General features: G+C 46.6%; 1 protein-coding gene across 2 annotated transcripts in view; it reads left to right on the top strand.

Annotated features, from left to right (window-relative positions):
• Positions 1-24,649, top strand: part of irak1 (interleukin-1 receptor-associated kinase 1) — a 106,971-nt gene that overhangs the window by 38,514 nt on the left and 43,808 nt on the right. For both annotated transcript variants that reach the window (XM_072246501.1, XM_072246502.1), the window contains exon 3: positions 23,451-23,624. In XM_072246501.1, the coding sequence (XP_072102602.1) occupies positions 23,451-23,624 (174 nt within the window). The remainder of the gene's footprint in view (positions 1-23,450; positions 23,625-24,649) is intronic.

Genomic DNA, 24,649 nt, shown 5'->3' with positions numbered 1-24,649 from the left:
GAAAGTACAGTCGACATTTTGGACCGAGACCCTTTGGCAGGACCCTCGTGTTTTTTTGCCTGGCCTTCCAAGTTCCTCCAACACTTTGTCTGTGTTGAACAGAATGCAGAATAAAGTGTAACAGTGACAAAAAAAAAGTGCAGTGCAGGTAGACAATAAGGTGCAAGATCAATAGATTGTGAGGTCGAGAGTCCGTCTTATCGTACAAGAGGTCCGTTCAAGAGCTGACAACAGTGGGATAGAAGCTGTCATTGAGCCTGATGGGACATGCTTTCAGGTTTTTGCATCTTCTGCCGGATGGGTGGGTGGAGACGAGAGAATGTCCATGGCGGTTGGCGGGGGACTGGTTGCTGTGACGTTCTGAGTGAGCTCTGTCCACAACTCTCCGCAGTCATGGCCTGAGCAGTGAACGTACCAAACCGTGATGCGTGGAGATCGGATGCTTTCTGTGGTCGTTTCTTTTGCTGACCGTCTGACCGTGGTGCTGATCTCAGTGGCCTTTTTATTTGGTTTCACCCGTACCTAATAAAGTGGCCACTGAGCGTCCTGATGAAAGGTCTCGACACAAAACGTCGACTGTTTACTCTTTTCCATAGATGATGCCTGGCTTGCTGAGTTCCTCTAGTATTTTATGAGTGTTGCTGAGTGTATGTTCGTGGTCTTCTACTGCTCTTGCCCATTTGACATGTTGTACATTCAGAGATGCTCTTCTGCCCACCACGGTTGTAACGTGTGGTTATTAAGATTCTATCACCTTCCTGTCAGCTTGAACCAGTCTAGTCATTCTTCTCTGATCTATCTCATTTAACAAGGCATTTCCCCTACAGAACTACTGCTCACTGGATGTTTTTGTTTTGGTTTATCGCACCATTCTCTGTAAACTTTAGAGACTGTTATGCTTGAAAATCCCGGGAGATCAGCAGTTTCTGAGATACTCAAACCACCCCATCTGGCACCAACAATCATTCCCCAGTCAAAGTCATTTAGATCACATTTCTTCCCCATTCTGATGTTTGGTCTGAACAACAACTGAACTCTTGATCCATGTCTGCATGCTTTTACGCATTGAGATGCTGCCACATGATTAGCTGGCTGATTAGATATAACCATAACCATATAACAATTACAGCATGGAAACAGACCATCTCAACTCTTCTAGTTCATGCTGAACTCTTACTCTCACCTAGTCCCACCGACCCGCACTCAGCCCATAACCCTCCATTCCTTTCCTGTCCATATAGCTGTCCAATTTAACTTTAAATGACAACATCGAACCTGCCTCAACCACTTCTGCTGGAAGCTCGTTCCACACAGCTACCACTCTCTGAGTAAAGAAGTTCCCCGTCATGTCACCCCTAAACCTTTGCCCCTTAACTCTCAACTCATGTCCTCTTGTTTGAATCTCCCCCACTCTCAATGGAAAAAGCCTATCCATGTCAACTCTATCTATCCCTCTCATAATTTTAAACACCTCTATCAAGTCCCCCCTCAACCTTCTACGCTCCAAAGAATAAAGACCCAACTTGTTCAACCTTTCTCTGTAACTTAGGTGCTGAAACCCAGGTAACATTCTAGAAAATCTTCTCTGTACTCTCTCTATTTTGTTGACATCTTTCCTATAATTCTGTGACTAAAACTGTACACAATACTCCAAATTTGTCCTCATCAATGCCTTGTACAATTTCAGCATTACATCCCAACTCCTATACTCAATGCTCTGATTTATAAAGGCCAGCTTACCAAAACCTTTCTTCACCACCCTATCCACATGAGATTCCACCTTTAGGGAACTATGCACCATTATCCCTAGATCCCTCTGTTCTACTGCATTCTTCAATGCCCTACCATTTGCCATGTATGTCCTATTTTGATTAGCCCTACGAAAATGTGGCACCTCACGTTTATCACCATTAAACTCCATCTGCCATCTTTCAGCCCACCCTTCCAACTGGCCTAAATCTCTCTGCAAGCTTTGAAAACCTACTTCATTATCCACAACTCCACCTACCTTAGTATCATCTGCATACTTACTAATCCAATTTACCACCCCATTTGTATTTACATTAATGAGCAGGTGTACCTAACAAAATGGACCCTGAGTGTGTATGAAAACATACAGTTAAATGGGTTATTTTCGTTAACCTGAAGTTTGTGCTGGGCATAGCCCGCATGTACTGGCAATGTGTTCTGGCGGCAGAATAGCATGCCCACCGTATTACACAGAGCAACACAAGTAGTGAAAACAACAAAATAAGACAACAAGCCCCCTTCCCAGCCCTTCCACCCACTCTCACACACACAGATAGGCCTCCAACCACGCTGTTGGGGTCAGTACTGAAGATTGAAACCTCGAGATTGATCGGAAGACCACAAGATGTAGGGGCATAGGCCATTCAGCCGAACGAGTCTGCCCCACCATTTCTTCATGGCTGATCCATTTCTCTCTCAACGCTATTCTCCTGCCTTCTCCTTCTAAACTTACATGCCCTGACTTACCAAGAACATTTCAACCTCTGCGTTAAATACACCCCAATGACTCAGCCTCCACATTTGTCTGTGGTAATGCATTCCACAGATCCACCACTTGCTGGCTAGAGAAGTTCCTCCTCATCTCCATTCTAAATGGAATCCCTCTATTCTGAGGCCGTGCCCTTCAGTCCTAGACTCCCCCGCCGTAAGAAACTTCCTCTCCACATCCACTTTATCTAGACCAGGGGTTCCCGACCTTTCTATGCCATGGACCACTACCATTAACCGAGGGGTCCATTTGCTCCAGGTTGGGGACTTCTGATGTGGACCTTTCAATATTCGATAGGTTTCAATGAGATTTCCCCTCATTCTTCTAATTTCCAGCAAATAAAGGCCCAGAACCATCGATCGCTTCTCATATGATAAGCCTTTAATTTCCAGAAACATTCTTGTGAACCTCCTCTGAACCCTCCCCAATATCAGCACATCCTTTCTTAAATAAGGGGCCCAAAGTAGCCCAAAGTAGCCCAAGTGAGGCCTCACCAGTGCCTTATACAACCTCAGCATTACATCTTTGCTTTTATATTCTAGTCTTCTCGAAATGAATGCTAACATTGCCTTTGCCTTCCTCACCACTGGCTTAACCTGTAAGTTAACCTTTAAGGAGTCCTGCACAAGGACTCCCAAGTTCCTTTGCACCTCATTTAGAAAAGAGTCAGTGCTTTTATTCTTTCTGCCAAAGTGCATGACCGTGCACTTCCCAACACTGTATTCCATCTGCCACTTCCTTACCCATTATCTCAATCTGTCGTAGACATTGTGCAGTCTCCCTGTTTCATCAGCGCTTCATGCCTTCGAACCATCTTCGTATCGTCTGCAAACATGACCACAAAGCCATCAATTCCATCATCCAAGTCATTGACAAAAATATCAATGTAAAAAGAATCGGTCTCAACAACAACCCCTTTGGAACACCAGTAGTCACCAGCAACCAACCAGAAAAGGCTCCCTTTATTTCCACTCTTGCCAGTCAGCCAATATTCTGTCCGTGCTAGGATCTTTCCTGTAATAGCATAGGCTCTTATCTTGTTAAGCAGCCTCAGGTACGTCTCAACACTAACCCCTGCAGAACACCAGAGATTGGAGGCCCCGAATCCTGTGCTGGAGTTGGAGGATTGTCTGTGTGTGTTGTCAGGTCTGAGCAAGGAAAGGGGCTTTTTGTTTTGTTACTTGTTGTGTCAAGCATTGTGGGCACCGAAATTTGTAGCAACACTTCAAAGCAAATTTATTAACAAAATACATACGAGTGGCGGGGTGGAGATGCATCTCTGCCCAGAAGAAGACAATGGCAAACCACTCCTGTAGAAAAACTTCCCAAGAACGATCACGGTCACCATGGTCGTCCACATCATACAATACGGGATATAACGAATGTACAAACAAATGTGTCGTCATATACAACACTGAGATTTGTTTGCTTGCAGGTAGACTCAATAAATCCAATAACCGTAATTGAATCAGTGAAAGACTGCAATAATATCGAGAACGTGAGATGAAGACTGGTAGAAGGTGACTTGCAGGCTGCCCCCAACACATCCTTGCTAACGCAACTAACTCCCTCCTTAACCTATCATCTTCTAGATGTCCTCCCTCCCATCCCCAGCACCTTTTTATTCTGGCCTCTTCCACACTCCTTTCCAGTCCGGAAGAAGGGTCTCTGTGTGTGAGTGGGTGGGTGGCAGGGATGGGAAAGGGGATTGGTTTGTTGTTGCTGTTTGCGTTGTTGCACTGAACAGTGTGGGCGTGCTATGTCGATTTGTGTGGCGACACTTGCCGGCTTCTCCCAGCACATCCTTGGGTGTGCTGGTTGTTCAGCAGGGCAACGCAGTAGTTAATGTGACGCTTTACAACGCCAGTGATCCAGCTGCTGTCTGCGAGGAGTTTGTACGTTCTCCCCGTGACCGCGTGGGTTCCCTCCGGCTGCTCCGGTTTCCTCCCACATTTCAGTGACGTACCGGTTTGTTATTAATTCTCAGGGTCCTGAACCAGAGGGGCTAACTTCATTCAGCTTCACTTGCCCGTCACTGAACTAATCCCACAACCTATGGACTCACTTTCAAGAAGTCTTCATCTGATGGTCTCACTATTTATTGCTTATTTATTTATTTATTATTGGTTTTTTTTTCTTTTTTTTTTGTATTTGCACACTGGTTGCTCACCCTGTTGCTGAGGTCTTTCATTGATTTTGTTGGATTGACCGAGTATGCCTGCAATGAATCTCAGGGTTGTATATGGTGACATATATGTACTTTGATAATAATTTGCTTTCTACTTTGGAAAACTTGAAGGGCTGCATAGTGAGTCAGTTGCCTATAGCATTCTGATAAGGCAGAAGATAGTGCGTAAGATAATCAGAAACGACCCAGCCCTTTCCACCCTGCTGACCCATTTCCTCCAACCACCTTGCAGGGTGGCTGATGTTAAACAATTTCTCATTCATGAGAACAAGAGGCAAATCTTGAGTCCGCGCCGATTTTGGAGGAAGCAGGCAGACTTGCCCCTGACAGACACCCGGCCAAGCCAGCGCTTGGGAGACCAGTGGGAATCAAACCCCAATTTTACGGCTAGCTGCTACACTACCATGTCGCCCTGTATAATGCATCTGCTTCTCCCGCCACCCCTGGCAGCATGCTCCACACACCCAAGCTCACTGTGGTTTTAAAAAAAAATCACCTCTGACACCCTCCCCCAATACTCCTCCAGTCACCTTAAAATTATGCCCCCTTGTTTTAGCTATCCTGCCCTGGGGAAAAGACTCTGACTGTCCACACTATCATGCCTCTTAACATTTTGTGCACCTCTATCATGTCACCTGTCATCTTCCTCTTCTCCAAAGAGAAAAGCCCTGGCTCGCACAACCTTTCCTCATACGACATGCTCTCTAATCCAGGCAGCATCCTCTGCACTGTCTCTCCCACATCCTTCCTTTAATGAGGTGACCAGAACTGAACACAATACTCCAAGTGAGCCTTACGTCTGTGGTGGGAAAGCTGTTGGAAAAGATTCTTAGAGATAGGATCTATAGGCATTTAGAGAATCATGGTCTGATCAGGGACAGTCAGCATGGCTTTGTGAAGGGCAGATCGTGTCTAACAAGCCTGATAGAGTTCTTTGAGGAGGTGACCAGGCATATAGATGAGGGTAGTGCAGTGGATGTGATCTACATGGATTTTAGTAAGGCATTTGACAAGGTTCTACACTGTAGGCTTATTCAGAAAGTTAGAAGGCATGGGATCCAGGGAAGTTTGGCCAGGTGGATTCAGAATTGGCTTGCCTGCAGAAGGCAGAGGGTGGTGGCGGAGGGAGTACATTCAGATTGGAAGATTGTGACTAGTGGTGTCCCACAAGGATCTGTTCTGGGATCTCTACTTTTCGTGATTTTTATTAACGACCTGGATGTGGGGGTAGAAGGGTGGGTTGGCAAGTTTGCAGACGACACAAAGGTTGGTGGTGTTGTAAATAGTGTAGAGGATTGTCAAAGATTGCAGAGAGACATTGGTAGGATGCAGAAGTGGGCTGAGAAGTGGCAGATGGAGTTCAACCCGGAGAAGTGTGAGGTGGTGCACTTTGGAAGGACAAACTCCAAGGCAGAGTACAAAGTAAATGGCAGGATACTTGGTAGTGTGGAGGAGCAGAGGGATCTTGGGGTACATGTCCACAGATCCCTGAAAGTTGCCTCACAGGTGGATAGGGTAGTTAAGAAAGCTTATGGGGTGTTAGCTTTCATAAGTCGAGGGATAGAGTTTAAGAGTCGCGATGTAATGATGCAGCTCTATAAAGCTCTGGTTAGGTCACACTTGGAGTACTGTGTCCAGTTCTGGTCACCTCACTATAGGAAGGATGTGGAAGCATTGGAAAGGGTACAGAGGAGATTTACCAGGATGCTGCCTGGTTTGGAAAGTATGCATTATGATCAGAGATTAAGGGAGCTAGGGCTTTACTCTTTGAAGAGAAGGAGGATGAGAGGAGACATGATAGAGGTGTACAAGATAATAAGAGGAATAGATAGAGTGGACAGCCAGCGCCTCTTCCCCAGGGCACCACTGCTCAATACATGAGGACATGGCTTTAAGGTAAGGGGTGGGAAGTTCAAGGGGGATATTAGAGGAAGGTTTTTTACTCAGAGAGTGGTTGGTGCGTGGACTGCACTGCCTGAGTCAGTGGTGGAGGCAGATACACTAGTGAAGTTTAAGAGACTACTAGACAGGTATATGGAGGAATCTAAGGTGGGGGCTTATATGGGAGGCAGGGTTTGAGGGTCGGCACAACATTGTGGGCTGAAGGGCCTGTACTGTGTTGTACTATTCTATGTTCTATGTTCTAAGTGTGATCTAACCTGGGTCTTATAGAGCTGCAATATTACATTGCCATATTAATTCATTGATACCTCACAAAACATTCCTGGGACAACATAGGGGTTCTTCTGCAAGTGGGGAGGAAGGGGCCATGTTGGGTGAGGAAGCCCCTCAATTATTGTTGTTGTGCACCTCCCAAGGGGGCCGCATGGGCGGCAGTGGCCCTAAAGGGTTTAAGGAATGTGATAGAACAGGTCTAGAAGCATTGACCTGCTGCTCTCACAGTACATATGTACACAGCTATGTTCTGAGTTAAACAACTTCTCAAAGGTCACCAGAGACAGAAGCTTCCTTCAGGGTTTTTAATGAGACTGTTGACTTGTGAAATTGCAGGAAGTTAAGTCAACCCAATACAGAATTGCCTCACACCTGACTATACTAATGCTCTCGTCTATTCTCACAATCAGTGTGAACTAAAGCGCTTCAGATAGGCAACACTCCATAACGATAACATAGTAGTTAGCACAACACTTTACCATAACAATGACTTGGGTTTGATTCCCACTGTGGTCTGTAAGGAGTTTGTACATTCTCCCTGTTAGCGGTTTATTCTCACAGTTTGAAGATGTACTAGTTCGTAGGTCATTGTAAATTATCCTGTGATTAGATTAGGATTAAACTGGGGGATTGCTGTGCAGTGTGATTTGAAGGGCTGGAAGGGCCAGTTCCACATCGTATCTCAATAAACAAACAAACAGGCAAGGCCATGTAAACAAGAGTAGTTCCGTAAACCGGGGGGTGATTGTGGGGATAAGCTCCCACTACCTATTAAATGCTTCCAATGGTGCTCTCAAATAGCCTCTGACAACCAAGTCCAGCTCCTGGCCTTCACATGTGGCTTAGCTACTATGTATTACATACTTCCAGTATGTGGTGTCAGGGAGGGGTAGCACCTCTGGTGGGGGAACATGTCGCATCCTTTTCAAGGCAGTTTGTCCACCTTTGGTCCCCATCTGGCACTCAGCTCTCACCTGTGGCTCCCTGTAGCTGTTTGCATGCGACAGTGGCCACACCCCGGGCAACGGCTTTGACAAGCCAGCTAAACCAGGTGAGGGTAGCCGAAGGGTCTCAAACCCTCAGTGAGATAGGGAGTTGTCTATCCCAGCATGTGAAGACAGACTCCAGTGGATTGAGTGGACAAGACCGATGGAAGGTCCAACGGTCAAGAAGGCAGTCTCTGCAAGTGTCGTGGAACGCGTAGAGCAGGACAAGACGCAGAAGACATCCTGGTCATCCTCTGTGCCTAGTCCCATCTCCAGCCGTCAAGACTCTGTCTTGCCGCTGGATCCAGATGGGAATCGAGAAGAGGGAGTGAGGCTGACGCTGCGCAACTCTCCCTCACTTAAATCCAAATCAAGCACTAGTCTCGACACCATCATTATGGTGTCAAGGTCCTCATCGGCGTCAATGATGGACGGACACACAGCGACTAAGCCTGGTGGAACTGTTTCTACTTACAGGAGGAGGGGCAAAAGCGGGTTACTGGTGCCTTAAAACCAGTCACTTTGGGCAGGTGGGGCTTGTCAGCCATGGTTGGCAGCTTACCTGGGAGAGGGAAAACTCTGATCTTAAACCTCTGCTGCCTTGTGGCTACATCCACTCATGGGGAAGGCTTCGGGAGCAAACCCTGAGGCAAAATCCGGGGCTGGAGTCCCTAAGGCAGTCCTACGTAGAATTAAATGCCCATTGGCAACTCCTGCGACACCTCTGGTGTGAAATTGCATCTCTCTCTGGCGTTCCTCTGGAGGTATCGGCTGTAGAGAGGGGGAGCCTCCTGCATGGGCAACAACTTGCTCTCCATGTGGTACTGCCCTGGCTTGCATAACAACGTAGACAGCGAGAACGCAACTCCAACCGAGGGCCTCAAAACAGCAGTGGACTGATGGTACAACGTTAACTTAATAATGATAAATAGTAATCATAGCACTTGCTTCAAAATATATCTGCTAAATGTTGACCAATATTAACAGAAACTTCAGACTCACTAATATTGCTGTTTCAAGGGCAAATAAGGAGAGGATGGAGATGTGTGTTGTTCCACTGTGACTCAAATCGAATCACAACTAACCCACGCAGGAAATTATATATTTTAAGAAAAAACAACTTGTGTACTGGATTCAAAGATTCAAAGACCATAAAAGGTATTCACCTGCTCCTCCTCCCCCGAAAGTTTTCATGTTTTATTGTTCTACAACATTGAATTACAGTGAATTTAACTTGGCTTTTTTGACACTGATCAACAGAAAAAGACTTTTGTGTCAAAGTGAAAACAGATCTCTACGAAGTGATCTAAATTAATTACAAATATAAAACAAAATAATTGATTGCATAAATATTCACCCTCCCCCCTTTAATATGACACACCAAATCATCACTGGTGCAGCCAATTGGTTTTACAAGTCACATAGTTAGTTAAATGAAGATTTTTTTTTTGGAGACCTATGTGCAGTCCAGGCATTTCAACTGATCGTAATAAAAATACACCTGTATCTGGAAGGTCCAACTGCTGTGAGTCAGTATCCTGGCAAAAGCTACACCATGAAGACAGAAGAACACTCTAAGCAACTCCACGAAAAGTTGTTGAAAAGCACAAGTCAGGAGATGGATATAAGAAAATTTCCAAGTCACTGAATATCCCTTGGAGTACAGTTAAGTCCATCATCAAGAAATGGAAAGAATATGGCACAGGTGTAAATCTGCCCAGAGCAGGCCATCCTCAAAAACTGAGTGACCGTGCAAGAAGGGGACTAGTGAGGGAGGCCACCAAGAGACCTATGACAACTCTGGTGGAATTCCAAGCTTCAGTGGCTGGGATGGGAGAGACGGCACATAAAACAGCTGTTACCTAGGTGCTTCACCAGTCACAGCTTTATGGGAGAGTGGCAAAGAGAAAGCCACTTTTGAACAAAACTCACATGAAATCTCAGCTGGAGTTTGCCAGAATGCATGTGGGAGACTCTGAAGTCACCTGGGAGAAGGTTCTGAGGTCTAATGAAACCATAACTGAGCCTTTTTTGCCATCAGAGTAAACACTGCACATCATCAAAAACACACCATCCTTACCATAAAGCACGGTGGTGGCTGCGTCATGCTGTGGGGATGCTTCACTGCAGCAGGCCCTGGAAGGCTTGTGAAGGTAGAGGGTAAAATGAATGCAGCAAAATACAAAGAAATCTGGATGAGGTGTACCCCAGGCTACTGTGGGAGGCGAGGAAGGAGATTGCTGAGCCTCTGGCGATGATCTTTACATTATCAGTGGGGACGGGAGAGGTTCCGGAGGATTGCGGGGTTGCGGATATTGTTTCTTTATTCAAGAAAGGGAGTAGAGATAGCCCAGGGAATTATAGACCAGTGAGTCTTACCTCAATGGTTGGTAAGTTGTTGGAGAAGATCCTGAGAGGCAGGATTTATGAACATTTGGAGGTATAATATGATTAGGAGTAGTCAGCATGGTTTTGTGAAGCACAGGTCATGCCTTACGAGTCTGATTGAATTTTTTGAGGATGTGACTAAACACATTGATGAAGGAAGAGCAGTAGATGTAGTGTATATGGATTTCAGCAAGGCATTTGATAAAGTACCCCATGCAAGGCTTATTGAGAAAGTAAGGAGACATGGGATCCAAGGGGACTTTGCTTTGTGGATCCAGAACTGGCTTGCCCACAGAAGGCAAAGAGTGGTTGTAGATGGGTCATATTCTGCATGGAGGTTGGTCACCAGTGGAGTACCTCAGGGATCTGTTCTGGGACCCTTACTCTTCATGATTTTTATAAATGACCTGGATGAGGAAGTGGAGGGATGGGTTAGTAAGTTTGCTGATGACACAAAGGTTGGAAGTGTTGTGGATATTGTGGAGGGCTGTCAGAAATTACAGCGCAATATTGATAGGATGCAAAGCTGGGCTGAGAAGTGGCAGATGGAGTTCAACCCAGATGTGTGAAGTGGTTCATTTTGGTAGGTCAAATATGATGGCAGAATATAGTATTAAAGGTAAGACTCTTGGCAGTGTGGAGGATCAGAGGGATCTTGGGGTCCGAGCCCATAGGACACTCAAAGCAGCTGTGCAGGTTGACTCTGTGGTTAAGAAGGCGTATGGTGTATTGGCCTTCATCAATCGTGGAATTGAATTTAGGAGCCGAGAGGTAATATTGCAGCTATGTAGGACCCTGGTCAGACCACACTTGGAGTACTGTGCTCATTTCTGGTCACCTCACTACAGGAAGGATGCAGAAGCCACAGAAAGGGTGTTAAAAGATTTACAAGGATGTTACCTGGATTGGGGAGCATGCCTTATGAGAATAGGTTGAGTGAACTCAGCCTTTTCTCCTTGGAGCGACGGAGGATGAGAGGTGACCTGATAGAGGTGTATAAGATGATGAGAGGCATTGATCGTGTGGATAGTCAGAGGCTTTTCCCCAGGGCTGAAATGATTGCCACAAGAGGACACCGCTGTGGAGTAGGTACAGAGGAGATGTCAGGGGTAGGTTTTTTCACTCATAGAGAGTGGTGAGTGCGTGAAATGGGCCGCCGTCAATGGTGGTGGAGGCAGATACGATAGGGTCTTTTAAGAGACTTTTAGATGGAGCTTAGTAAAATAGAGGGCTATAGGTAAGCCTAGTAATTTCCAAGGTAGGGACATGTTTGGCACAACTCTGTGGGCCGAAGGGCCTGTATTGTGCTGTAGGTTTTCTATGTTTCTATGAAATCCTGGAGGAAAACCTGATGCAGTCTGCAAGGGAACTGCAACTTGGGAGAAGACAGTGATTCCTGCCCCCCCCCCCACCCACTGACCCACCCACCTGCTCAGGCATAAAACACAGAAATAGCTTAAGAACAGCAAAGTTAAAGTCCTGAAGTGGCCAAGTCAGAGCCCAGACCTCAATCCAATTGAGAATTTGTGGGTGACTGGGTGACTTGAAAAGGGCTGTCCACTCATGAGCCCCATGCAATCTGACAGAGCTTGAGCAGTTTTGTGAAGAAGAATGGGAGAAAATTGCAGTGTATAGCCATGCAAAGCTGATAGAGACCTATCCACACAGACTACTAAGTACTGACTTGAACAAGCTGAATACTTACTGAAACTGTCCAGGAATGTTTAGTTTAGGAAGTGCTATCCATACAAAATAAACTGTATCTCTGGAGGTCAGCACATTGACTTTGAATTGAAGAATGAAAACACATTGCAAAGTTTATCCTAAAATTTTAAAATTATGAATAAAGTTTGTTTTGATATAGAAATGAAATATCTCTATAGGTTGGGGAGAGAAATCCATCCCCTGATCTTGGCAACCTCATTGTTGAATCATAGAACACAGTACTGGCCCTTCAGCCCACAATATTGTATGACACTTTAACCCACTTGAAAATCAGACTAACCTATTCTCCTACATAGCTATCCACATGTCTATCCACGGCCTCCTCTACTGTAAAGATGAAGCCACACTCAGGTTGGAGGAACAACACCTTATATTCTGTCTGGGTAACCTCCAACCTGATGGCATGAACATTGACTTCTCAAACTTCCGCTAATGCCCCACCTCCCCCTCGTATCCCATCCGTTATTTATTTATATACACACATTCTTTTTCTCTCTCTCCTTTTTCTCCCTCTGTCCCTCTCACTATATCCCTTGCCCATCCTCTGGGTTCCCCCCTCCCTTTTCTTTCTCCCCAGACCTCCTGTCCCATGATCCTCTCATATCCCTTTTGCCAATCACCTGTCTAGCTCTTGGCTCCATCCCTCCCCCTCCTGTCTTCTCCTATCATTTCGGATCTCCCCCTCCCCTTTCAAATCTCTTACTAGCTCTTCTTTCAGTTAGTCCTGAGGAAGGGTCTCAGCCCAAGACATCGACTCTACCTCTTCCTAGAGATGCTGCCTGGCCTGCTGCGTTCACCAGCAACTTTGATGTGTGTTGCTCCTACATAGCCCTCAATTTTTCTATTATCCATGAGCCTAAGAGTCTCTTAAATGTCCCAATATTGATAGAGATTAGCTTTATTTGTCACATGTACATCAAAACATAAACTAAAATGCATCGTTTGCATCAATTCAGATCAGCGAGGTTGTACTGAGTAGCCCACTGGTGTCACCACACTTCTGGTATGCCCACCACTGACAGCGCCTAACCCATAAACCTTTGGAATGTGGGAGGATACCCAGAGCATGCAGAGGCAGCTCACGCCGTCACGGGAAAAACACAAGAACTCTTTAATGACAGCGGTGGAAATTGAACCCCAATCTTACATCTCGTGCTGTAAAGCATTGCACAAATGCTGCCCACATGGAACCAGCTCACGGATAGGAAAGGTTTAGAGCAGGGGTGTCAAACTACCAGCCCGCGGGATGATTTGGGGGAAAAAAAAGTATATTCATGACCATTTATTATGTATCTGTACGGCAGCTTGTTGTGTGTACTTAGAAAACAATAAGTGGCAGTTAACCACCCGCTGTGCGTAAGCACGTACCACCCTGCACTGAAGACCATTAGGGCCCCACTTACGTCACCAGACACAGTATAAACACACAGAGTACTCAGGTAAGTAACACCTGTAGTAAGGCTGAGACTGTTGGTTGCTGTGGTCCAAGAAAAGAAAAGTTGACATCGAAGGTCGGATATTCAACGATAATTGGAAAGATCATTTTTTCTTCTGTGAGGTCAATGGCAAGCCTGTGTGTCTGATATGCTCGCAACAAGTGGCTGTGGCAAAGGAGTACAATATCAAACGACCCTATGAGATGTCACACGGAGAAAAATATGACAAGTACGCAGGACGACTCGGAACGCCAAAGGTAAACGAGCTTGAGACAGCAATCAGTGTTCACCAAAAGTCGAGAGACTCATGATGGAGATGTCAAGGCCAGCTATATTATTTCCAGCAAAATAGCTGCTGCGTCAAAGCCATACACAGAGAGGGAATTCATCAACACATGCATGCTGACAGCGGCTGAGCTGGTGTGCCCTGAGAAGAGACAGGCTTTTGGTAATATCAGCTTGTCAAGAAATACTGTGGCAGAGGGAATCGGGGACCTTGCAGGAGATTTGAACAGTCAACTAAAAGACAAAGGGAAGTCGTTTATTGCCTTCTCTATTGCAATTGATGAGAGCACCGATGTGACTCATGTAGCTCAATTAGGAATATTTATTCGTGGTGTTGATGCATCTTTGACTGTCACCGAGGAGTTTGTGGAGATGGTGCCCGTGACAAACACCACAACGGTGAAAGACGTTTTCTGCAGCCTCATCAAGGCCTTGGACGGACTGGGAGTTGACTGGAGTCGCGCTGTTAGCGTGGCAACAGATGGCGCACCGTCCATGGTCGGAGAAAAGGCAGGTGTTGTTGTGAAACTCAGAGAGAAAGTTCAGACAGCGAATCCAGAGCAGGAATTCTGGAATTGTCATCGTATTGTACAGCAAGAGACGTTATGTAGCAGCAGCCTGAAAATGGACAATGTCATGGATGTGGTAATCAAAACGGTTAATTTTATTGGAGCCAAGGGACTCAACCATCGGCAATTTGACACTCCTTTGTCTGAAGGTAATATTGGACACGGCCTACCCTACCACACTGAAGTCCGCTGGTTGAGCCGAGGGGTTGTGCTCAAACGTTTTTTTTCAATTACATGCAGAAATTGGACTATTCATGAGTGAGGAAGGGAAGCCAGTGGCAGAGTTGGATGACCCAAACTGGCTTCATGATCTTGTATTTTGGTGGATATAACAGAGCACTTAAATGTGCTTAATGTTAACCTGCAAGGCGGCAACAAACTTGTTACGGAATGCTATGACAGCATTCGTGCCTTTCAAATTAAATTAGGCCTGTGGGAGATGCAACTATCCCGGAGCAACCCAGCTCTTTTCCCCTCTTTGCAGTCTGTGCGTGTCGCTCATGCGAATAATGACAACACGGACAGGTACAAGGACAAAATATCACGGCTGAAAAGTGAGTTTCAGAATCATTTCCAAGGCTTCACTCAGCTGGAGAAGGAATTCTCACTATTTTGCTCGCCATTTGCCGTCAACGCAGCATCAGATGTGCTGGAGGAACTCCAAATGGAACTAACTGAAATTCAGTGTAACTTGGCTTTGAAATATAAATTTGAGACTGTGGGTCTGGACTCATTCTATCAATACCTGGGACCGATGTACCCCAAGATGATAGACTTTGCCTCAAAGATCCTTTGCATGTTCGGGACAACATATCTCTGTGAACAGGCGTTCTCCATAATGAACATTAACAAATCCAAACTGCGCTCACAGCTGACACACAGACACCTAAATGACATTATGAAAACCACAACTGCCCAGAAACTGGTCCCTGATGTTGACAGGCTGGTTAAAGCCAAGAGAAGTCAGGTGTCTGGAAGCAGCAAGTGAAAAATGAGTGACACTCTTCAATGCACTGCGACATGTAAGCAAAATACATGATGAAATATTGAGTGTCATAATATTGTGATTCATTCATTTTCTGACTTCTATTATTGTAAATGTGATCCCTTCAATAAATATTAGAGGCTAACTGTGTTCATTGTCTGAGTCTGATTGCTGGAAACAGGCTAATAAAAATTAGTTGCAGTTGTGTAGCCTACATTTACAAATTGTTTCGTTGGGTCTACATTTCTGTCTGCTAATGTTTGACTTCAAATGGTTTATTAGTGGAAAGTGTGTGGCTCCCAAAACAATCTTAGCCAAGATAGCATCGTTTTTTCTCTCTCTCATCACAACTTTCTTGTAGCCTACGACTGTAAGTTAATACCAATCATAAAAATAATGCTTGCTAGGCAATCTTCTTCATAAGAAACAAAATTCGTAAAGTGAAACACTTTAGCAGAGGCTGAGACACATGAGAGCAGGTTGAAAAAAAACGAAGGCAATGAACACTGTGGAAGCACGCACAACTGATCCGGGCTGCATGAAGTCGCATTTTGCCCAATCCGGCCCATGACCTAAAATGAGTTTCACACCCCTGGTTTAGAGAGACACCGTACTGTGCATAAATCTTAGGCACATATATCTAGGTAGGGTGCCTAAGGCTTTTGCAGAGTACTGTAGTAATTTTATGTATTACACTGTACTGATGCCACAAAAAAGAGTTCATGACATATGACATACGTGAGTGATGATAAACCTGATTCTGATCTGGGTCTCTATTGTGGACTGGGAGTGGGAAGGGGGCAGGGAGAGGGGAATCATGGTTGGGAAAAGGGGAAGGAGTGGGAAGCACCAGAGAGACATTCTATAATGATCAATAAACCAATAGTTTGGAATCAAATGACCTTTCCTGGTGTCTCAGGGACCTTGCTGGGTGTGTCTGCATCTGCACGGTCCCCGTCCCTGGCGCGCATTCTCTGCTACCCGTCCCACACCTCTCCTGTGGCACTGTGCCCTCGCCGTTCTCAACATCCTTTGCTCCCACCAGGTTTACAAACTGGCTTTCCGCTTCACGATGACAAATGCAGTACTGTGCAAAAGTCTTATGCACCCTGGCTATATATATGTGGCTAAGACTTGTGCACAGTACTATATGCAGAACTAGAATGGTTGGTATAGACCAGTCGGACCTGTTCCTGTACTGGATTACTCTACCAGTAGGTTGGTGGAGAACTACAGTCCAAGAAGGGGTGGGTGAATTTGGCTGCTACAAGGAGCACGGCTACATTGAGCACTTCTACAAACAGCACTGTCACAAGAGAGCAGTATCCATCATCAGGGAACCCCACCGTCTAGACCACGCTGTCTTCTCACTGCTTCCCTCGGGCAGGAGGTATGGGAGCCTTGGGTCCCACACCACCAGGCTCAGGAACAGCGTGGGTAGCTTCACTCACCTCAGCACTGAACTGTATGCATTGCACTGACCTCTGCGCTGCGGTGCTGTCCGAATTGCATCTCGTCTGTCACTGAGAGGGGAATGCAGAGGAGCTTTATGAGGATGTTGCTAGGACTTGAGCGAATGAGTCACAGAGGGAGGCCGGGCAAGTTGGGACTTCATTCCTCAGCCCATCAGAGGCTGAGGAATGATCTTAGAGTGGTGCTTAAAATTATGAGGGCGTAGATAGGGACATCACCTCAACACTGAACTGAATCCACAACCGACAGAACCACTTTCAAGGACTTAACAACTCATCTTTCTTTCTATCTTTTGCACATTGGATTGTATTTCTTTATTTTCCTGTAAACACCTACAAGGAAATGGATCTAAAAATAGTACATACTTTGATAATAAATTTACTTTGATGTTGGCATTAATTGATCAATTTATTATGCATGTATTCATTTATGTATATATTTCATCAGAGAGTGGAGAATTTGTGGAATTCATTGCCACAGACGACTGTGGAGGCCAAATCATTGAGTGTATTTAAAGTGCAGTTTGATGAGTTAATTAGTCAGGACACCATAAATTACAGGGAGGAGACAGGAGAATGGGATAGTAAATCAGCCATGATGGAATGGTGGATCAGACTTGATGGGCTGACTGGCCTAATTCTTCTCCTATGTCTAATGGTCTTATTTAATAATGTGGAACAGGCCCTTCCAGCCCACTGAGCCACGCTGCCCAGCAACCCTAATTTAACCCTCGCCTAACCACGGGACAATTTACAATCACCGTTTAACCTCCTAACCAGTACGTCTTTGGACTGTGGGAGGAAACCGGAGCATCTGGAGGAAACCCACACACTTATGGGAAGGACGTACAGACTTCTTACAGAGGACGCTGGAAATGAACTGCAAACCCCGCAAGCCGTGATACAGCAGTGTGGCGCCAATCGCTATGTTACCATGGCACCCAGATCACAGGCTTCAACACGAAGTTCTGGCGCAGAGCGCAATTGCTGTTACTCTTCTCCCATTGACCAGTCATACTTGGCAAGGATGTAATGACAGCCTCAAAATCGAGTGGCCTCTGTGTTACTCACTGTGCATCCTCCGGTGCAGTCCTTCACCTTCCCCCTATCCACGAGTAGACAACGCTGGCCATCTGTCACCCCCTGCAGGTCAGTGTCATATCTGCAAGAGTCAAAAGTAAATTTATTATCAAGGTATGTATCATCATCATTATGTGTTGTGTCGTAAAATGTGTGTGATCATGGTGTTTGACCGTGATTCTTTTCTACAGAAGTTGTTTGCCATTATCGTCTTCTAGGCAGTGTCTTTACAAGACGGGTGACCCCAGCCATTATCAATGCTCTTCAGAGATCGTCTGCCTGGTGTCAGTGGTCGCTTAACCAGGACTTGTGATCTGCACCAGCTGCTCATACAACCATCCACCCTCCCGCTCCCATGTCTTCACCTGACCCTGATCGGGGGTCTAAGCAAATGCTGCTCTTTGCCCCAGGGTGACCTGCAGGCTAGCATTCACCCTGCCACCGATACGTAGATGGCACCTTATACTATCCTGAGATTCGTTTTCTTGCAGCATTCACAGTTGAATGAAAAAATACAATAGAATCAATGAAAGACTACCCCACAGATTGACAAATAACCAATATGCAAAAGAACACAAATTGTGCAACTATAACAATATTAATAAGTAAATAACACTCAGAACATGAGTTGTGGAGTCCTTGAAAGTGAGTCTATAGGTTGTGGAATCAGTTCAGTGTTGAAGTTATCCACACTGGTTTAGGAGACGATGGTTGTAAGGTAGTAACTGTTCCTGAACCTGGTGGTGTGGGACCTGAGGCTCCTGTACCTCCTTCCCGATGGCAGCAGTGAGAAGAGAGCATGGTCTAGGTGGTGGGGGTCCTTGATGTCTTGTGTCAGCGCTCCTTGTAGATGTGCTGAATGGTGGGGTGGGCTTTTCCTGTGATGGGTGTCGTAGGTATGGAAAGATCTGGCTGGGTGGCAGGCAAACAAGAGTTCTTCACTTTACCTCACACATCTGACAACAACTTACCAATACCACACAAAATAAAATGGTGTAGAAGTCATTCACGGGTTTACCAGTCGTTTTGATCAGGGGTTTCCAAACCTGGGGTTCACGGACCCCTTGGCTTAAGGGTATTGGTCCATGACGTCCCTCCCCAGTCTAGATCATCTGCAAGGGTAGTGCCACCAAAGTGCTGAGCATGCTGAGATAGTGGTGTGTTACTGTCTGTGATTCGTGTTGGAGCTGAGAGTTCAGCAATGCTGGCCAATATCGTACAGCACAGGAACAGACCCCTTGACCCACGGTATTATACCAAAGTCCACTCAGTGGCCACTTTATTAGGTACAGGAATGGAGCCCTGTGTGGTTCTCTGCTTATGTAGCTCACCCACTTCAAGGTAGGATGTGTTGTGCGTTCAGAGATGCTCATCTGTACGCCACTGTTGTAACGTGTGGTTACTTGAGTTACTGTTGCCTTCCTGTCAGCTTGAACCAGTCTGTCCATTCTCCTCTGACCTTTCTCATTAACAGCACTGCTGCTCGCTGGATGTTTTTGTGTTGGTTTATCGCACCATTCTCTGTAAACTCTAGGGTCTGTTGTGTGTGAAAATCCCAGGAGATGAGCAGTTTCTGAGATACTCAAACCACCCCGTCTGGCACCGACAATCATTCCACAGTCAAAGTCACTGAGATCACTTTTTCTCCCCACTCTTATGATAGGGCTGAGCGACAACTGAACCTCTTGACCATGTCTGCATGTTATTATGCATTGAGTTGCTGCCACGTTATTGGTTGATTAGATATTTGCACTAACAGGGAAATGTACATAATAAAGTGGCCACTGAATGTAATTCGGCTCAACGGCACCTAATCCCCTCTGCCCATGCAAGGTCCCTCGCCCTCCATTCTCTACACGTGCATGTGCCTCTTAAACACCTTTATCGTATTTACTTCTCCCACCACCTCTGGCAGCCCCTTGCAGTAACCCAGTTCTCTCTGTGTAAAAGAACTTATGTAGCTCTTAACTTTTGAACTCTCCCTCTCCCCAAACTTAGATGCATGTACTGGGCAAAAAAAAAAATAGCGACTGCATACAGACCCTGCTTCTCATAATTCTATAAACTTCAATCAAGTCTCCCCTCAACCTCCACAACTCCAGAGGAAACAGCTCCAAATGTGTTCCGACCTCTAACTGAGGCAGTGTCTGGTGAACCCGAGGGAGAGGCGTCGAGGAGGGTGTGCCGCCCTGTAGGAGGGGCAGCAGGGAGGGAGCACTCTGCAAGAATTGATACCTGCAGTATTTGTGTTTTACTAGACCACAGCAGGTACATATTATCACTGACACGTGCTGTGAAATTTGTTGTTTTATGGCAGCGGTACAATGCAAGACATAAAAATTACTATCAGATGATAGATATAACTCAACAGTGCAAGAGAGGATTTGTCAGGTTGTAGAATCAGAATCAAATCTAATTTCACTGGCAAATGTTGTGAAATTTGTTGTTTAGTGGCAGCAGTACATAATAGTAAAACTCTCAGTATAAATATACTTACAACACAGAACTAAAAACACTTAAAATAAGAAATACTTTTTAAAAATTAAATTAAATTAATAGTTCAAAAAGAGAACAGGAAATATTGAGCAGTGTTCCATTCAGATATTGGATGGCAGAGGGGAAGAAGCTGTTCCTGAATCGTCTTCAGGATCTTGTACCTCCTCCCTGATGGTAGCAATGAGAAGAGGACATGTCCTGGGTGACGGGGGTCCCTAATGATGACTGTGGCATCTTGGAGTAATCATGGGTTTGTTGTCCATTCAGAAATCTGACAGCAGAGGGGAGGAGGTCGATCCTGGGCCTTCAGATTCTTGTATCTCCTCCTTGATGATGATAATGAGAAATGGGAATGTCTCAGATGAGGAAGTTAACTCTACCCCTCCCCCCTCTTTCCCCCCTTCCCCACCCTATCTTTCCCCCACCCCATCTTTTCCCTCTCCCCTCCCCCTCGCCCTTCTCCCCTTTTCCCCTTCCCCCTCCCTTTCCCCCTTCCCCCTCCCTTTTCCTCCCCTGTCCCCTCCCCTTTCCCCCCTACCCCATTCCTTCCCCTTCCCTCTTCCCTTTTTCCTTCACCCCCGTCCCCTTCCCCCTCCCCCTTCCTCCACCCTTCCCTCCCCCCATGGTTCACTCTTCTTTCCAAAGTGATTCCTTCATTTCCAGCCCTTTATCTTTTCCACTCATCACTTCCCAGCTTGTTACATCATTTCTTACTTCATTCCCACTCCCCTATCTACATGGCTTCACCTTTCACCTTCAACCTTGTACTTCTTCCCCTCTTCTTATTCTGGTGTCTTCCCCACTCCTTTCCAGTCCTGATGAATGGACCCAGCCCAAAACGTCAACTGTTTATTCCTCTCCATAGGAGCTGCCAAACCTGCTGAGTTCCTCAATAGTTTTAGTAGTTTCAATAGCACCATTTAATATCAGAGAAATGTATTCAATATACATCCTGAAATTCTTGTTCTTTGCAGACATCCACGAAAACAGAGAAGTGCCCAAAGAATTAGAACTCCAAAGCCCACCACTTCTCCCCCCCATGTACAAATAGCAGCAAAGCAACATCCCTCACCCCCCCTCCACTTACTAAAGCAAAAAAAATCAGCATCCTCCACCCACCAAGCAAGCAATAGCAGAGCCCCCAAGGGAGACCATAATCTGCAGTACCACAAAAACTATTTGTTCACCCAACAATTTGACATGCCACAGTGTGTCTCTCCCCCCCCTCCCCCCCTCTCCCCCTCTCTCTCCCCCTCTCTCTCCCCCCTCTCTCTCCCCCCTCTCTCTCCCCCCCTCTCTCTCCCCTCTCCCCCTCTCTCTCTCCCCCTCTCTCTCTCCCCCTCTCTCTCTCCCCCTCTCTCTCCCCCCCCTCTCTCCCCCCTCTCTCCCCCCCTCTCCCCCCCTCTCCCCCTCTCTCCCACCCCTCTCTCTCCCCCCTCCCTCTCTTCCCACTTCCCCCTCCCTCTCTCCTCCCCCTCTCCCTCCCCCCTTCTCTCCCCACTAAAGGGACAGCGAGGTGTTATCTTTTCACAGTGAGAGGGAGACATAAGCAAAACAACTTGCTGATTTGCAATGATGATGCCTGTCACATTCTCCAACTCAAGAGATGGCAATAAATCTGAATCTGAAATAAACAGGATTCATCCTTTTTTTCTTATATTCAAAAATACAGAATGTTTTGTAACTAGCTCATTAATCAATGATAATCTCTGCTCAGGATTACCATGGCACAAACAGGAAATGTTCAGAAGATAATAATCTGAAGAAGATGGCAAGATGGTACCAGTGACCAACAGCAACATCTTGCAGACAGCTTACAAAACTACTGGATTCTTCTTCTGCCTTTACTTCTTCTGAACTGAGATCAATCGCAACCTGTAATTTCTCTTTTCAGTGTATTTATGGGCTGACTGAACTATCTGGTGCTTCTGTGATCTCCTGGAGGGTTCAGCGTGGATGAGACTCTGTGTCGGTTCCTAACGTCGGAACATGACTCTGTGGTCGGCTCCATTACTCCACGCCACTTAAAGCGTTGACTGAGATTAAAATCGTCGAGGACGAGCAGAAGACAACAGGCATTCAGCGACGTCTGCCTTTCACTGCTCTCCCTCTCTCCTCACTGCTACTGGCGGGCAGATGGTGCAGGGGTCTTTTGGGTCCCACGCCGCTGGGTTCAGGAGCGGCTGTTGCCTGCAACCATCGGTCTTCTGGACAGGCTCGTCCCAGCACTGAACACGCTCCACAGCTGTGGACTCGCTTTGAGGATCCTGCAGTTCACGTTCCTTGTGGATTTTAAGTTTTTTTTACTATTTGCGCTTCAGTACTAAACTAACTGCAGCTGTGGCCTGTGGCCAATGTCATAACGCTGGGGACTGCCATCAGCATAGTGCTGAGAACTCACTTTTGGAGACTACAGTTAATTTTATATGTTTCCTTTTTATTATTGGCAAAAATTGTTCTTTTTTTGCACATTGGGTGTTTGATGGTCTTGTGTGAGTTTTTCTTTGAATGGGATCTATTGTGTCTCTTTGTGAAGATGAATTGATAAACTTAGAGGCTTATTGTGTGAGAGCGTTTGTTGGCTCTGGACCTGAACTCGCTGGAGTTTAGAAAAATGAGGGGAATCTCAGTGAAACCTGTTGAATATTGAAGGGCCTGCCAGCTTGGCCATGCGATTGACGTTAAAACAGTGGCAAACATTTGGAAACGTACTGTGGCAGCGATGCTCTGTGAGGGACCCTCCCACTGTGAACACAAGTGCCTGCTTTCACTGACTGACACCCATGCAATCATCTGTTTGAACTTCTTCCACCTGGCAGACGCTATAAGGTTTTCTATGCCCGCACTTCCAGACTGAAAAATAGCTTTTTCCCCGGAGTTATAATTGCTCTGAACCAATCGATGAAACATCACCCATAAATTGTTATATTACTACTTTAATACTGGCTTTATGACTGTCGAGCACCTGAGCTGTGCTTTTGTACCGCCGGACATTGCTTGTACAGGCTGGTTATTTTTTATTTATTTTATTTGTTGTTTATAGTATTGAGTATGAGAGTTGCAAACTCATTTTCGCTGTATTGGTGCATGATAAATTGAACTATGCAATGACAGTAAAGATATTTCATTTCACTTCCTGTGTTTCAGGGAGACCTGTCCTCCGACCACCACCGCCCAGCATGCCAGCCCCCAGGATGGATCCACCCCCGCCCGCTGCCCAGCCCCCGCCATCGGCCACCCCGCCCCCCAGCAGGTTGGGCTGCGAGAAGAGCTTCAGCAACAAGCTGAGCGAGAAGGAGACGGTGACCATTGATTCTCGCAGTAAGTGGGTAGAGTGTGCTGCAGGGTTGGGGGAGGGTGTGGTGAGCCAGGGGGTCAGGAACTGGCATCAGGGCAGCGTCAAGCATGGGGTGGGGGGGGGGGGAAGCGCGATTCACAGTACCACAGTTAGGAGAAACCAAGGTTCGGTCCCAGTCTCCCGCACTGTGTGTGTGTGTGTGTGTGAGAGAGAGAGAGAGAGCATGTATGAGTGTGTGTGTGTGAGGGATGGGGGAGAGGAGGGGGTCAGGACAGGGAGGTGGGAAGGTGAGGTATGAGGGAGAGGAGAAGGTCAAGATGGGGAGGTGATGGGGTAGAAGACGGGGTCGGGATGGGGGTGTGGAAATATGGGGAGACGAGGGGGTCAGGACGGGTGGTGGGAATGTGGGGGATGGGGAGAGGAGGGAGTTAGGGTGGGGAGGTAGGAACGTTGGGAGAGGAGGGGGTTGGGACAGGGAGGTGGGAAGGTGGAATATGGGGGAGAGGAGAAGGTCGCGATGCGGAGGAGGGAACGTAGGTGATGGGAAGAGGAGGGGGTCAGGACGGGAGGTGGGAATGTGGGGGATGGGGAGAGGAGGGGGTCAGGATAGGAGGTGGGAATGTGGGGGTTGGGGGAGAGGAGAAGGTCGAGATGGGAAGGTGATGGGGTAGAAGAGGGGGTCAGGACGGGGATGTGGAAATGTGGGGAGATGAGGGGGTCAGGACGGGAGGTAGGAATGTGGGGGATGGGGAGAGGAGGGAGTTGGGACAGAGAGGTGGGAACGTGGGGAGAGGAGGGGGTTGGGACAGTGAGGTAGGGAGGTGGGAAGGTGGGATATGGGAGAGAGGAGAAGGTCGAGATGGGGAGGTGGGAACGTAGGTGATGGGGAGAGGAGGGGGTCAGGACAGGAAGTGGGAATGTGGGGGATGGGGAGAGGAGGGAGTTGGGGCAGGGAGGTGGGAATGTGGGGGTTGGGGGAGAGGAAGAGGTGTGGGACATGGTGTCGACAGTGTTAGGAAGTCACGGGCTCTTGATGGAGATTAAATGG

This window comes from Mobula birostris, chromosome 29 (genome assembly GCF_030028105.1).
Source record: "Mobula birostris isolate sMobBir1 chromosome 29, sMobBir1.hap1, whole genome shotgun sequence".
NCBI lineage: Eukaryota > Metazoa > Chordata > Chondrichthyes > Myliobatiformes > Myliobatidae > Mobula > Mobula birostris.
This window is presented reverse-complemented; position numbering and strand designations above follow the sequence as displayed.